This window comes from Pantherophis guttatus, chromosome 11 (assembly GCF_059756535.1).
Source record: "Pantherophis guttatus breed Tessera chromosome 11, ASM5975653v1, whole genome shotgun sequence".
Lineage (NCBI taxonomy): Eukaryota > Metazoa > Chordata > Lepidosauria > Squamata > Colubridae > Pantherophis > Pantherophis guttatus.
In genome coordinates this window covers 22,616,111-22,632,956 of record NC_142073.1, presented here as the reverse complement: position 1 = coordinate 22,632,956, position 16,846 = coordinate 22,616,111, and the positions used below count along the sequence as shown (strand labels likewise).

Below are 16,846 nucleotides of genomic sequence, written 5' to 3'. Positions count from 1 at the left end.
TTTGGGCAGATGGTGCTACAGATGGAACTTGACACTTTCCACAGGTGAAACACACAATACGTTTTGGAGCAAAATATTCCCCACTGAAGTCAATCTTATCTTATCACATGCAAGACTATTAGTGAGTTTCCACAATTCCTGCAGAGTCGGATTTTGCTCTCTTTCGTGTGTGCGGGATGGGGAGGTTTATCTCCATTTTCTGCTGAAGCCATCTCATTTGTTAGATTTACAGGTAGTCCTTGACTTACAACCACAATTGAGCCCAAAATTTCTGTTGAGACATTTGTTAAGTGAGCTTTGCCCCCAATTTTATGACTTTTCTAGCCAGTTAAATTAATCACTGCAGTTGATAAGTTAGGCACATGATTGTTACGGTAAGTGAATCTGGCTTCCCTATTGACTTTGCTTGCCAGAAGGACACAAAAGGGGGATCACATGACCTTGGGACAAAGCAATGGTCGTAAGTATGAACCAGTTGCCAAGCATCTGGATTTTGATCACGTGACCATGGGGATAAGTGGCCATAAGTCGCTGTAACTTTGAACAATCGCTTAATGAACTGTTGTAAATTGAGAACTAGCTGTATATCCTCCTGTTCAGGAGCCTCTCCTCTTGGTTTTTACCCAAAACAATAATCCCATAAGGTAAATTGGGCCGAGAGAATGAATTATCCAAAGAAAGTTGAGGGGATTTTGCCCAAAATGTGGGGCTTTGGCAAAGGACAAAACTCAAACACATTGACTCCCCAATGTCATTTTGAAATCCCCAAACTCTGTATGGTGTTTTAATGGGAGTTAAAGATAAAAAAGACATTGCTTCACCCTAAATTGGAGAAAGAAATGCCGGGGGGGGGGGGGGAGAGGGAGATGTTGTACCCAATAGTCATATCCAAATAGACTCTCTTTCTCCAGCAAATCAGAGACACTCAATCATATTTTCCACAATATGTACAGAAAATTGAGTCATAATGAATTGCTAGTCATAAAAGGGAACTTTGAAATTCTCAAGAATGGCTGTAATCACTTTAGTCAGGAACAGTGTTTTAATCTGGCCTACCTCCTAGTTCCTTCTTGAAGGAAAAGGGGAAGAAGAAAAAAATAACGATGGAGCTTTTGCAAAGCACACAGCAGGATCGAGACTTAAACTGCTTTTCTGTTTTCAGAACAATAAGAACAGCTTAAATTTAGAATGGTTACATGCAATACAGGAGATCACAACGGCATTGAGTAAAGAAAGCACAGGTAGGTAGTAGGTAGGCCTCAATTTACACCAGTCACTTAGTGACTGAGGTTCCATTAGATCCCCCAAAAGGTATTTATGACCTGGTTCTGAAGTTTTCCTCCCACTCACACAAGTGTCCTGCATTTACAGCCATCTGCAGCGTCCTGTGGTCACATGACCATTTCTAGTTTTTCCAAAAACACCCCATAACAAGCAATGGGTTCATTTAATGCATAGCTGGCTGGAGAATTCTGGGACTTGAAGTCCACAAGTCTTAAAGCTGCCAAGTTTGAAGGCCTCAGATTTAATGACTATAGCATCCGCTTAACAACTGCTGCAAAAATGGTCATAAAACTGGGCTGGTCACATGATGGCCCGCTTTATCTGTCCTGATTTATGATCACAATGAGAGGCTTCACTGTGGTTGCTAAGTCAAAGACTGTATCCAGTTGTGGGTTTGTGTAGGTATGTAGGTTTCCCATAAGATATGCTACCAAACTGCAGAATTTTATGAGCAGCTTCCAGTCTCTTCAACTCATCTTGGAGCCCCAGAATAGAATAATTTAGACTTTTTGTAACTGTGCCAAGCAATCAAATACTTAATATGCACAGCAGCTTGGGGGAAATCGAGAGGTATCTGTACACATTGAAGGTCTTCCCTGCTCCTGCAAACCTTCTTGGTTTTTAATTACAACTTTCTTTTCCATTTAGATGAAAAGTACGTAGCTGCTCCTTTGGTGATTCTAAGATGAATTACTTGATCGCAGTAGAAATAAAATAAGTCAGCTGGCAGGCTGATTTTTTCAAATGGCATAATTCATAAATTTAGCCAGATTAAACAGGTACATTTATAATTATGAAAGAAATAGTTATTTTATTTTACCAAGCTTGCTGTCAGGCAGAGGTATCATTTAAATAATTGCTCAACCTCACATAATAAACACACATTGCAACTCTGTACTTCTTTCCAGAGTGAAAAGTTTATTTCAGCAAAGAACAACTGAAGTGCCACCCAACAGAAAGGAAATACCTGTTTCTGCCATTTCGTGCAAGGTCATCATCGAATAAGGAGGTTCCTGATCACTAAAAGGGGGAAAAAAAGTAAAAACCTTGTTAATTATTACCGAGTTGGTACATTTCTACCTGCCCACATTGAATGAAAAATAGTGCAGGTAGTCTGCAACTTACGACCACAATTCAACTAAGCAAGACAGTCGTTAAATGAATTCTGTCCCATTTTATGACCATTCTCAGCACAATTGTTAAGTGAATCACTGCAGTTGCTAAGTTAGAAACCCCACTGACATGGCTTGTCAAAAAGTTGCCAAAGGTGATCACATGACCATCCTAAATACATGTGAGTTGCCAAGCATCCAAATTTTGATCACATGACCACACGGATGCTGCAGTGGTCATAAATGTGAAAAATGGTTATGTCACCTTTTCAGTGCTGGTGTAACTTTGAAGAGTCACTCAATGAATGGCTGTAAGTCAAGGACTACCTATAACCCCAACTCATGACAAAGTTCTCTATCTAATCTGTAGAATGGTTACACTCTACTCCAGGGGTCACCAACCTTTCGGACCTCAGGAACCACTAAATTCATAATTTTAAATCCCGCGGACCACTAATATGATCTGCCTAATGACTGGCTAGGTGGTCATGTGACTGGGTGGGCGTGGCCAACTCAATGTCACTCACATCGAGGAGCGCCTCACCAGCTTCTACTCACCCCTCCCTGCCCAGCCACTCCTCGCCTGTCTGCCTGGGCTCCTTAGGACCCCAACAGGAAGCAGTTGTTGGAGCTAAGTAGCCACCATGAGAAAGAGTTGTCAAAACAGCTGGCTTAATTCAAATTGGATCTGACCAAGAAGGAGGCTCAGCAGAAGCACCTCACTGAGGACTACGAGCATAGGCTTTCCAAGCAGAGGGAAGACCTGCAGGAGTGCAAGGCCAGGTACTGGCGCCTGGACGCTCAGCAGGCTGAGATGGTCAGCCAGTTCCAGGCCATGAGGCAGTCCCACTGGAACAAGGACCTCCAGCTCTTTGCCACCAGCAGCACTTCCCTCCAGCCTTCGCCCAAAGCCCTGCACCAGGAGGCTGAAGCAGATCCCAAGTCGGAATTTCTGCCCCCCTCCGACCCACACAAAAAGACCCCGAAGGGAGAGACTCTCTGCAGCAACACAAATGTTCATTTGGGGGATAAAAGGGGGGTAACCTTCTGGATGAACACTTGATTCTATGGAAGGATAACTGGAGCCAAGTGAAATAAATTGCCATTCAAGCTACTGCTGCAGAGACCAGAATAACCATTACAGCTGTTTATACAAGGATGTGGGGGGGGAAAAGATGGTTTAGTACAATTTTGTGAAACAGGATTCTCTTTTTTTCCTCAACAAAAGACCAATGGAAATAGGAACAGAACTAATTAGCCAATGAAGGGGCTTCATAAAGAGCACCAGCGAAATTCAATGCAAGCAAATGTCTGGTATGACATTGATATTCTGTCTGTCTTTAATTATAGAACTCAAAGGAGAATATGCAGGGCTGCCTGGCTGTTTTACATCCTTATACTAGTAACAGCCAGCATGGTCGTCTTTGCTTACAATATCAAACATGCCCAGAGTGCTTCGTTCCTTGCCAGAAAAGACACAAGAGGTACAAGAATAGCTGATAAAGAATGATCATCTAAAGAATTATGAGAGCTTTTGACAGCAGCAAAGGTATCCTAGAACAGGAATGTCCAACTTTGGCAACTTTTAAGACTTGTAGACTTCAACTCCCAGAATTTCCCAGCAAGCCATGCTTGGGAAAAAAAGCCACAAAAAAAAAAGGGGGGGGGGAGTTGCAATTTGCAACCTTTTTCGAGCTTCCCCATTGACTCGGTTTGTGGGAAGTCAGCAGGGAAGGTGGTGAATGGCAGTTACGTGATTAGGGGATGCTACCACTCTCTGAATTGCAACAAGCTAGTTGCCAAGTGTCCCAATCCTGATCACAGGCTGAAACTTTGAGGACTGGTCGTAATTCCCTTAGTTCAACACTGTTGTAACTTCAAGCAGTACCTGAACAAGTGATTGTAACATGAAGGTTACCTGTAGTAAGTGACACATGTTCAATTCTTTGTTTAAAATCACCTCTTTCATTCTTCCAGCATCCCAAATAACCTGCATAGCATTCCTTCTACCTTCACCATAACAAGTAAACTATCAGTTGGATGGGCACTGACTAGTAAACCTCTGAGTTTCAACTGCTGGGGTGAAACTGAAGCTGGATCTGATCCAATAGCTTAACAACTACAGGTAGTCCTTGACTTACAACAGTTTGCTTAGTGACGGTTTAAAGTTACAATGGCACTGAAAAAAGTGACATGATCATTTCCCATACTTATGACCATTACAGCATCTCCATGGTCACATGATCAAAATTCTGATACTTGGCAACTGACTCATATTTATGACGGTTGCAGTGTGATCCCCTTTTGCAACCTTCTGACAAGCAAAGTCAATGGGGAAACCAGATTCACTTAATAACTGTATTACTAACTTAACAACTGCAGCGATTCACATAACAAATGTGGCAAGAAAAGTCGTAAAACGGGGCAAAGCCCACTTAACAAATTTCTCACTTAGAAACATATTGGGATCAATTGTGGTTTTAAGTTGAGGACCATCTGTACTCATTTAGTATTTTTTCTACAGCTACCAATTAAATGCCAACAATAATTCAGGGAAACAACAGCTGTATCTTGCTCCTTTTTCTAAATGTCTAGTATTTGTTGTGTATGATTCTAATCTTAGTGATAAGCATGTTCTGATAAGAGACACTCAGAAACCAATCCTCCATTATCTAGTCTTCTTTTAAAACCCCGAACTGCTTTGCACTCTTTCTTCTCCATCACTTCTCTTTTTTGTAACATATCTATTACATCATCTAGAAACCAGTGCAATAGTGATGCAGTAGAGACTGCACCTCTGTGGTTAAAAAAAAAGTTTTCTTTGTTAAGCTTGTCTTTTGGTGACTGGATATGTATACACCCTCTACCTTTTTTGGCAATAAAATGCAATGATCTCAAATTCCAGAGACAGGAGTCAGATAAAGGTTTCTCCCAAAACTGTCTTCTAAGCAGGCTTTTAATGTTTTCATCTAGTGATTCACTATCAACATCCTGAAAAAGTGGTTTATGGAAATCCTTCATCAGCAATGATCCCAGGAGCATTTACAAGTATTAGCAACACACATTCTTTCCTGTCAAAAATGTGTGGAACCAGCTTTAGCCTCTTTTACTACAACTTATACGTCTGATTAATGCCTATGAACCACTTTTATATTGTACTTATTCTTAGTTTCATTATGTCACCCTTGGCTCATGAAAGGCTATAAAGCAGAACTAGGGTGTGTTGGGTTAAAAACCTAAAACAAAAGTTATAATCCAGGCAGCGTTAAAACTAAAAGGCTAAACCAAAAGAAACGTAAATATCTTCCTTATACCATTGAACTACAGTTTCCAAATTCTCCAACCAGCATGACCAAAAGGGGCTGATAATCTCTAATTCATTCAGTCTTTCCTGAAAAGTTAGCAGAAATGTCCAAATTCGATATCCTCAGACACCAAAGACAGGGTTCAGATAAGAGTCTCTCTCCAAAACTACCTTAATAGGTACTTTCCAATGATATCATCTAATGATTCAGCATCCTGAAAATGTATCTTAAGGAAGCCACAAACACACCCATTTTTCTCCCCATTAAGCCTAGAGCTTCAGCACTCTGATGGCTTCAGAAAGCAATTGCAGGATCTGTAGCAGCCAGGTTCATTCACTGCCTCATTGCTCTCCAGATACTTACTTGTCTACTAATGTCCGAATTACTGCCAGCGTGTCAAGTACTAAAACATCAACATTATGTTTTTTCCTTCTGGGTTCATGTGGCCCCCGCCCCCGCCGGGGGGGCCGTACTGGGTCCCTCTGATGGCTCCTTGTTTCAGGTACAGGCATTCTGCTGTTCTCTGCCTGGTGATTCCTGGATTCTGCATTATCTTCTGCACTGCTGTCTTCTCGACAAACACAGGAATTGCCCATGCTGCTAACTCCCAAGGTTTGTAGCAAACAGAGAATATGCCGTTCAAAGGTCAGCCGTAAACCTTGGAAAAGGTTTCTGCTTGCATAGAGCACAACCAAAGCAACAACAATCATCTAGACAGTTTTAAAATCAATGTTTTTGGGATGTTGAATTGTAGCCTTTGCATCATACAAGTTTGTAAAAACTGGAACGGGCAGGAAATGGTTGGTTTACTTTTTGACATCATCACTGGTGATACTCATTGGTTATCCAAGAGAGGCCTGCAAAAAAAGAAGAAGAAGAACACCCAAATCAATCTGGATTTAAATTATAACGAAGCAAACAAGCCCTCCCACACCCCTGTATTCAAATCATAGATTTTTAACAACAGCATGTCATTGTGGCTTAAACTCACCAGTTACCTTTAGCAGAAAATAGAAAATCTGGAATTTGTCCCACCTGCAAACTTTGCCTGTTTATCCCAAAATTTGCTAAAGTCACCAACATGCTATTTCTTATTATCTGTTCTAGGTTCAGACACTTTGTTATTCAGGACTACTTCAAGGACAATAAGCTATAGCGTGCCACAATTTACTTTTTTTCTCTGTAGCATCTCCACATATTAGAAAGCTTTATATTCTTTGCAAGAAGTACATTTCCAGTCTTTGTCTCCTTGCTGCCCATCAAGAATAGATTGATTGGTTCCAAGAAAAGACAAAGGGAGCACCAGCCAGTTCAACAGATGACAGGACGAGCAACTGAGGCCACATAGCTTGGAGTTTCTCTACCCATGACTGTTTTGGGGGAGGCTGTGCATACTTCTTGAAAACGATGCAAAAGAAGCACACGCAGCCTTCTATTTATCTGTATCCAGAAAAAGTAGTTTGGAAGCCAATGATTTTAGAAAATCCTTCAGTTAACTGTCAGACATGTTTTTTCAGACTTCTAGAGAGGAATACCAAGAGCCTTGGTAGTACAGTGGTCTAAGGCACCCTGTTATTAAGCTGGTTATTAAGACCAGCTGCCTGCAATTACTGCAGGTTCGAATCTCGCCAAGGCTCAAGGTTGACTCAGCCTTCCATCCTTTCTAAGGTAGGTAAATTGAGGATCCATTTGTGGGGGCAATAAGCTGACTTTGTATAAATATACAAAAGGATGAAGGCTATTGCTGAGCACATTGTAAGCCGCCCTGAGTCTCCGGAGAAGGGCGGCATATAAATCAAATATATATATATATATTTATTTATTTATGTAAGTTTTCACGGGTATGTATGTGTGTATAGTTAATATTTCGGGTTTCTTCCCGTGTAATTGTGGATATATCCCTAAAAGGGTAGAAGCGACGTTTCGGCAGAATCCCATCTGCCATCATCAGGCTTATGCCAGTAGTCAGTAGTTAGTGCAAAATGACTACTGGCATAAGCCTGATGATGGCAGATGGGATTCTGCCGAAACGTCGCTTCTACCCTTTTAGGGATATATCCACAATTACACGGGAAGAAACCCGAAATATTAACTATACACACACACACACACACACACACACACACACACACACACACACATATATATATATATATATATATATATATATATATATATATATATATATTCGTCAATTACCCCAAGTCTTCCCAATATAAGGCAACCTGTCAGACGGACTGTCTACCAAATAAGACAATACAACCGTAACAGACAGCACAACAAAACTTTATGTCAAACAATTCACTTATAAATCACAAGTAGCAAAGTCATACTTTTAAATAGAGAATTCTAGGAATTTTCCAAGGCAATGACAAAAGGTAACTCATGTCTCTTCTCTATAGAAACTGCAAAAACAACACAAAATCTTGTGGTAATTAAAATGCCACTCTATTTATACAATGTATATGGCCAATTGGTGCAACTGTATGCCTCTGGCTGATTTAAGAATAATTAAAGACTATGCATAGGACAATACAGCATAAACACAGCAGCTGAAGTAAAAAGTGTCCCACTACCAAATTAACATAACCATTATTATGCTGCAAGTTTTCATATCTATATTCTTTTCACTATTACAAATCTATTATAAATCTCCTACAAACCCTTCAATAGCTGCTTTCATCTCTTTTATGACAGTGCTATGTATTAAATGGACATTAGCAGCTACATACTGAATATAAAGGTTAAGCCAAACCAGTATTAGCACCCAAACTACTGCCAAAAGCTGATGAACCACAGTATTTTCTTTCCCAGCTCTGTTCTTTTTTTCTTTCTCTTTTACCATTCAAAGGTTGGAACAGACTTTAGCAGGATGCATCTTAGGGAAACTTCCTATCCTGGAAAAACACTTACAGAAGACAGGCCCTTTTTAAAAGAATTTTATGAGCGTGCCAATGAAGTATGTGCAATAATACCAGTATGCTGCTTGTTAGAGAACCAACATCAGCCAACCAGGGACTTCAGAAGACTTCCTAGAGTTAATCACCATGCATGGAACAACGGTATCAATGGAAACTCAGAGTTGAACTGTAGATTCCTTGGTGCTTTCAGAGCTTGGTGGTTTGTTTGCAGAGGTTTCAGGACCAGAATAGGTAACATTTTCTAGCACTGAAGATATTCTCTGAGCTTGGTTGTTTTCTTGCAGACATTTCATTATCAAACTAGGCAACATCATCAGTTGCTAGTTTCAACCCTGAGCTGCAAATACTTTCCTTTACTCTACTGAAGATATTACCTAAAAAAAGGTTTAAAAAAAGTCTGTAAGCAAACCACCTGGCTCAGACAGCACCAAGGACTTCTTCACGTTCAACAACAATGGTCAGCAGCACTAAATATTTATGAAATGAGACTTGCAAAGAACCACAAGGACTTTAAACTACCAAGTTGCTTTCAGCTATTGTATCTTATTTGCCATATATTTTTAGCAACATTCGCCAACCAATTGCATCAGATATAAATTCTTAGAGCCGGAATTCTATTTTTTGAGCGACCCAGAAACAAAACTTGTGAATATGTTTCAGGATCTTTTGATATCTAGTACTTTTCTTTATCAGAATAAAAACTGCACACCATACTTCCTGTGAGCTAGCTTAATGAATATAAGCATGCAACTGCCATCCTGTATGCAATAAATTTGTTTGTTTGTTTATTTAATTTGTTGGACAATGTACTCACACAATACATATTTCCTCCTAAACATTGTTTTAACTCACAAATATATTTTCAAAGCTGATGCGTTCGTAAGAAATCCAAATGACTGAAAAATGATAGAAATGGTACCAGTCTACTTGTTTCTATAACATGTAATGAAATAATCACTATTTCAGAGATTCCACGATTTTTACACCGTAACCATCAGTGTAGAAAAAAAACCTTGCACTCTAAATTACTGCGAAGACACCAAACTTAAATATTTCAACCACCAAGCTTATTTCAATTTCTTTACTGATTGCCAATATATGAAAACTCAGCTTTCAGATAGCTAACCCACAAAAGCTATTAGCAACATTGTGGTAATCCCAGAAAATAATATTTTTGTCTCTTGTTTACATTCATATATGTGAAAAACTTCCAATATGATGAATTACTGAAGACATGCCTTATCTCACACCATCAAGATTTGCCTTATATTCTAACATTAAATTTGTTTAATAAGTTCACATTCAATAAATTCCTATTAAAAAAACATTTTCTTATCACAAGTTTGCCCTTCTTGTTTTTGTTAAATTCATTGGTTGTTACAAAACTTTCCAGAATCTCTATTTTAATCATAAAGTTGTTTTAACTGCAAGAATACTACAGTCTAAAGTCTGGATGACATTTGACATTAACCTCAAAACTGCTTTTCAGATTGACAGGCCATTAATGGTGAACATTAATAAGTACGTATAAATAATTAAGTGTTCATATCTTACTGGCCATTACATTACATTAAATATATCAACACACACATTTCTGCTAATGGCTTGGTCCTAATCCAACTTGAAATAGCGAGATATTCAAGAACAGGTTATATCAAGCATTCTGATAGCAAGATTCATAATACTGTACCCAACACTTTCAAAGAACCATCAAAACAAAACACACAATTAATATATTTACATTCACTCCAGTTTCCATCATGATAAATAAAGAGATAATAGGGGGCATATGGCAATTTTTGAAATTAAGTTGGGAAAAAAGATTTTATGAGCTACAACTGTACTATTTTTAAACATCTGCATCAGGGGTGAAATTCAGCACGTTCTGACAGGTTCTGGAGAACCGGTAGCAGAAATTTTGAGTAGTTGGGAGAACCGGCAAATACCACTTGTGGCTGGCCCCAGAGTGGGATGGGAATGGAGATTTTGCAATATCCTTCCCGCAGGAGTGGTGAGGGAATGGAGATTTTGCAGTATCATTCCCCTGCCATGCCCACCAAGCCACACCCACCAAGCCACACCACACCCACCAAGCCACACCCACCGAACCGGTAGTAAAAAAAATTGAATTCCACACTGAACTACATGACTGGTTTTCTAGGCATATTTGAACCACAACTAAAGTCAATAAAATATTTTTCAACTGTTATCAAATGTGAAAAGTTCGCTTAACCATAGTTTATTGAACAGGCCACAATTGGCTGTGTTCACACCACAGAGGAAACCAAACAAATGGATTATGGTTTAATTAATTTATAGTCTCCTATAATGCAACACCTGCAAAGAGCTGGAAGGACCAGGAACCAGTCTTTTGAACAATAACTTACTCCACATCAGAATATGGATATCAATTTTATCCATAAAATTGCTCCAAACAAAAGCCTGTATTCTCCCATAAAAAGTTTTGTTTTTTTCCTCTTGAACCCTTGTTTTTAAGACACATTTTGCTCTGTTGAACAGTTGCATGCATCAGCCACAGAACTACGTGGCTCATAGTTCATCATACTATGCTGACTGGGATAAAACGATGCATTCCCACCCTTTTCCTTCTAGTAATTAAAAACTACACAGCTCCACAGGCTATGAAATTGTATATACAAAGAGTCACTGTTTGAGGGAAATGGGTGATACATAAATGTGAAAAATAAAAAAATATACACTATAAATTTTGATTTTAAATGCTGAACCAAGACCACTCAGCTGCCCTGAGCCTATTGAAAAAAGCTGTAGGTCTGTAACTATTTTATTTCTTTCAGCTACTACTGGAAAAGTCCTAGCATTTTTTTCAGCACATGTCTAGCAAATATGCTAAACCACAAGCATTGGCTTTAGCCAGATATACATAGATGGAACAGCAGCCATGCCTTACGAGAGTCAAAAATAAGAGAATACTAATTCGAGATCTGATTTATAAGAATATTCGTTTGAGTCCATATCCTATATAGTTTTTCAACATCACTTCTTTTTTTTTTCTATAACTTCAGCTCCTGATGAGAACATCCATGCATTTGGAATAAGTTGCCATAATGTTCTCGGATGTTTTTCAATTTACCAATTTAGCTAATAGTCTGGGAATTTCAAGATGGTTTCCCAATCCAAAAAAAGCAGCTCAATTAATTTTTATCACAAAACAGCAATCCAGGAGAATTCCAGAATTGTTTCCATGCTGTCATTGAGTACTTAAACTATGCTCTGTTCTCTGCCCAGTTTCTTATGAGAAAATGTGTGGGAAGAATGTTTGGAATGCCATAAAAAATTCTCAAACAGGTGAAATGTGTCTCAGCGTACTGAGCAGCAAACCTCACATCACATTCAAATGAAATGAAAATACAGAACACCCAACCTGAAGGTCAGTTTTAATTCTCTTCATGCCAAGAACCGGCCCACGGTGCCTCTGCTGGCCAAAACGGGCCGCAAGGCCTCTGTGCAGCCTGTTTTTGGCCGGCAGAGCACTTCTGGAGGCCGGGGAGTATTGTGGAAAGAAAGAAGAGAAAGGAAAAAGCTCATCTTGAGCCTGTGTCAAACGCCCACCATGACCACGCCCACCTCCCCTACCCCCTGGCCCTTCAAAGTCAAACATAACCCTGATGAGGCCCTCAATGAAATTGAGTTTGACACCTCCTGATATAGTGTCCTGCTTGAGCAGGGACTAGAAGACCTCCAAGGTTCCTTCCAACTCTGTTATTCTGTTAAATTCTTTTAAATATTCTGAGATCCTAGTCATTCTGCTTTGTTAAATCCATAATGGCTAAGCGAACAGTGTGAACCAATTCTATGTGTAGAACCAGTTCTAGGTGAGGAAAATTTTTAAAAATTCAGGGGGAAAAAAGCAATCTCACTTAGACACACGCAAAACATTTTAATGGTCAAAATATTCTGATTTCAAAACAGGCTGTTTCAAGGGTTCAGATACTGGAAGTGATGTGATTTCAAAATAAAGTGTTGCAACCTCCATTTTGAGATTTATTACACAGTAACTTATCCTTTTTAATAGTTTTAATGTTTAAAAAAATCCTTTTAATTTATTGTTGATTTTTCTGCAGACATGAGAAGACCTGTAACTATGCAGAAACAACCATTTTATTTGCAGGTTATTTCATTTTTCTGCCCAACTGATAAGCACAAAATTGCAAGAAAACCTTGAAGGACACTTCTGCTAGCCTTAAGTAAACCAATTAAAGCAGCTATCTAGGAATGTGCAGTATTTCATATCTGAAGCCAAAAAAGTGTTCCAAGTAAATGTGGGCATGTTGTTGTTGTTTCCTTAACTCAAGTGCTTGTTTTCTTGGGAGCCAGCTTCTCTAAGGAGGCACTAACATCTTGACTTGGGATCCAAAGGGTCACGTACCCCTAGAGATCCCCAAAGTATCAGAGCAACAGAGTCAGGAGAGAGATAAATCATTATAGTAAAGATAAGCTTTTAAAAGGAATAGACAGAAAATCCACAATTTCTATAAAATTCTTATGCAAGTAAATAATTTTTGGTGAGTTCTTTCTCTTTAGCATGCTACTGGGAGGGGGGTGATTATAACGAAAAAGGAAAAAGAGAGGTATCCAAAAAGAAAAGATGTCCTCACCCACTGCTTGCTCTGACCATTAACATCACATAGCCCTCAAAGATGACTGAAAGAATGCTGCTTAAAATAATTCAAGAAAAGATCTGGAATATGCAATTTAACATTATGTGGAGCTTACCCCTCCATTTTGAACAGAGGTAAATCCAGGGCAGGAACTCAAGAAAAGAAGCAACAGACAACCTCTCCCAAGAGATGGATCATTTTACTGCTTTGAAAGTGACTCAGTAATGCAAATAGGTCAGAATTATCTATATCCTGAGGAAGCCTACAATACTAGAAAAACATACAGCATTAATCATTGAAGCACACAGAGGTAGCTATTTCACGGAGTTCGTACTTTGGGCTTTTATTAATCTCTCTTTCCTTACTTATCAGCAACACGTGTGATTTGTGCATTACTGGACTTAAGAAGTCCAATCTCCAAGAAACTCGAGCTTGTGATAAAAAATTAAATAGTGAGCAAAGTCTGACATCCTCAACCATTCCACTTCTGTCCATTATTTTATTTTATTTTATTTTTGGCATTAACATTCAAAGTAATTCCCAACAGACATTTATCTCCAGTGAAACTTTCTTTCCCTCTGGCTCTCCTTTCAGTACAATATCTCTTTCACATCGTTTCATTTTTTCCTAGTTTCCAAACCTTTGACTCATAGAAATGCATTTCCTCCTTCCCAGAATAAGGATAGGTTCACATTCAAGGTTGTACTGGGTACAGGTTCATAGGCACCTTAGCTATGGGCTTCATGGTGAACAATTATGCTTATTTATGTCTGCCACTGGAACTATATTGTGCATTGAGTACAGACCAAGAGAATAACATGCAGGTAATCCTTGATTTACAACCATAACTGAGTCCATGATTTCAGTCCTAAGGCGGGCCACCAATTTTACTGTGACCAATTTTACAATCTTTTTTTTTGTGGTGGTTCTCAAGTGAATGCCACCATTGTGAACTCATTTGTTGCTATTCTTTAGCAACTAAAAGCTGGCAAAAATGGCGATTTATGCCGGTTTTGATAGCTTTCAGCAAAAACGGCATAAATTGCAGTCATGTGACCCTGCGACATTGCAAATGGTTGTAAATGGGGGCTGGTTGCTGAGTGCCCAAAATGCAGTCATGTGACTAGAGGACACACACACACACACACATTTCCTCTGTCGGGATCTGTTGTAACTTCAAACAGTCACTAAGTGGCCAGTCATTAAGTCTAAGGACTATCTGTACAGCCTCTCTTGTATTTTCTCTTTAGTTCCACTTATGAAAGGACAAAAGAAAATTAAGGCAAGGCAAGGAGGTGGTTGTAGAGAAGAGGAATATAATGGAAGTCAGTAGGAAATTGCATTCGCTGAAGATTTAGTGATGCCCACAGACAGTATTGGGAGGCAAAGCAGAACAAATCAATAAAGAGGAAAGCCTATTTAAAAAAATAAATAAAGATGCCCGGAACCGATTCCCGAAAATGGAAAGAAAACTACATCACCCTAATAAAATTTAAGCTGCTGGCGTAGTGCACTTTAAAAATCTTACCAGGGATATTTATTTTGGCAAACCAGAGCACCAGACCCCAGAGTCTTGCATGTGAATGGCTGTTTTGTGCAAAATGCTAGGTTTTTTTCTCCCCCCCCCTTCCACTTCTCCCTTCTTTGATAATCTGCATGACATGAATATGTATGAATGCCATTTAAATTATTTACACAGCTACCACCACCACCTTAAAAAAATCACTCAGGGCAATTTGCTACTCCCCACAGAAACAGTACAAACCAAAATATATATATATACTGTTTATATATATATATAAACAGTACAAACCAATATATATATATATATATATATATATATATATATATATATATATATATATATATACATACACACACATACCAAGTGTCTTATATTTTTTTGAACCCTGAAATAAACACTTGGCCTTATTTTTGGGGAGGTATTATTTTGGGGCGCATGGAGCAAGACATGGTTCCTCTTGCCATTTTACCTGATTTCCAGCTCTGTCTCCCTAACCCTAACCCAGTGTTTCTCAACCTTGGTAGCTTGAAGATGGGTGGACCCAGCCAGTGCTGCTGGCTGGGGGATTCTGGGAGTTGAAGTCCACCCATCTTCAAGCTACCAAGGTTGAGAAACACTGCCCTAACCAGAGGAAATGGTGGGGATCGGCTGTGCATGCAGTTAAATATTTTTGGAGAGAGCTTATTTTCAGGGGGGGGGGCTTATTTTAGCGCATGCACTCAAAAGCCCGATGGGGTTTTATTATCAGGGGAGGTCTTATTTTCAGGGAAACAGGGTATATTTTTTTTCAAAAAAAAAGACGTTTCAAATCCGTATCAGCTGTAAGGTAGATCTTTTGCCCATCTATCTTCATCCTTCCAAAGGTGGCCAGGGGTTCAAAATCCATGCATAAGTAACCCAGATAGATATGTATACCCCCCTACCCCCCTAAATAACACTGTCTGACTGATTGTATTGTATGTATAATAAATTTCAATAAAAATTTTTTTTTAAAAAGATATACACCCCCCCCCAACCACCATCATCATTGCACCCCACAGGCAAACCTGCAAATCTCCCCTGCCTGGATTGGTGGGCACTGCAGAGGTCGGCCAAACGCACCTACACACACACACGGATCTTTTGCACGTGTGTGTGTGTAAATGCCGTATAGGGAGCCAGCCTGCAGAGATCCTCCTCCTCCTCTTCTTCCTCCTCTGCGGAGACCAGGGAATATCAACCCTCCGGGAAAGGTGTGCAAAAGCGCAGCCAGGCTGGAACAATGAAGCCCGCGGCGGCGACACGGGTCTGCGCGGAACGTGTGAACGGGGGAAATGGGGGGGGAGAGGCGTATCAGTTCCCTCACAAGGGGTCGCGCGCCTGCTCACCTCCCTGGAGGGTTCGCCCAGACGAAGAAGACGCCGCCTCAGGCGGGCAGGCAGGCGGACGGACTTGAGGGTTCCTCCCCTCAACTCGACGCCGCGGCGTTTTTCCTGCTCGCCAACCGCTCGGCGGGGCTCCTCCGTAAAGCGAGGCCCGGCTTCCAAGGGATTGAGGAGGATGGAGCCCCGGTTTACTTTCACCTCAGGGCCTCGAAGCCGAAGCTGTGGCGGCGACAACCCTCCGGTCTCTTCGCGCCATCGATTCTCCTCAGCAGCGGCCAGGCGGAAAGGCCCGGCGCGCCAGCCTTCAGCGCGCGCCTGCGCACGAGCGAGCCAAAGAGAGAGAGAGGAAAAAAAAGAGAAAGAGCCTGATAAGGGGGGCGGGGCGGCCCCGCCCACTTCTCAGCGCCGCATCTCCGAGCAACCGAGCCGCGCCCCTTTTCTCTCTCTCTCTCTCTCTCTCACACACACACACACACACACACTCTTACTCTCTCTCTGCCGCGCCCACTCTACAAACTATAGCGAGGCCGAACCAATCGCTCCTCTCTTTCGTTTGATTGACAGGTTCTGGAGAGGGAGGGAGGGAAGAGAAAGAAGGCAACCCTTTCGGTGCCTTGGAGGGAGGAGGGGAGGTGTTGACGGGACGTAACCCCGCCCCCTTGCCATGGATCCTTGTTTTTTCTCATTGGCCGGCC

The 16,846-nt window shown here is 40.5% G+C and overlaps 1 protein-coding gene across 1 annotated transcript in view; it reads right to left on the bottom strand.

The window, feature by feature from the left end:
• The window catches only part of RSPRY1 (ring finger and SPRY domain containing 1), a 35,291-nt gene extending 18,476 nt beyond the window's left edge, over positions 1-16,815 (bottom strand). Inside the window, exons 1-3 of the mRNA XM_034425504.3 lie at positions 16,155-16,815; positions 6,065-6,558; positions 2,252-2,304 (exon numbers count right to left, since the gene is read on the bottom strand). Coding sequence (XP_034281395.2) covers positions 2,252-2,304; positions 6,065-6,411 — 400 coding nt within the window. The 5' untranslated portion in view covers positions 6,412-6,558; positions 16,155-16,815. The remainder of the gene's footprint in view (positions 1-2,251; positions 2,305-6,064; positions 6,559-16,154) is intronic.
• Positions 16,816-16,846: the final 31 nt, after the last annotated feature.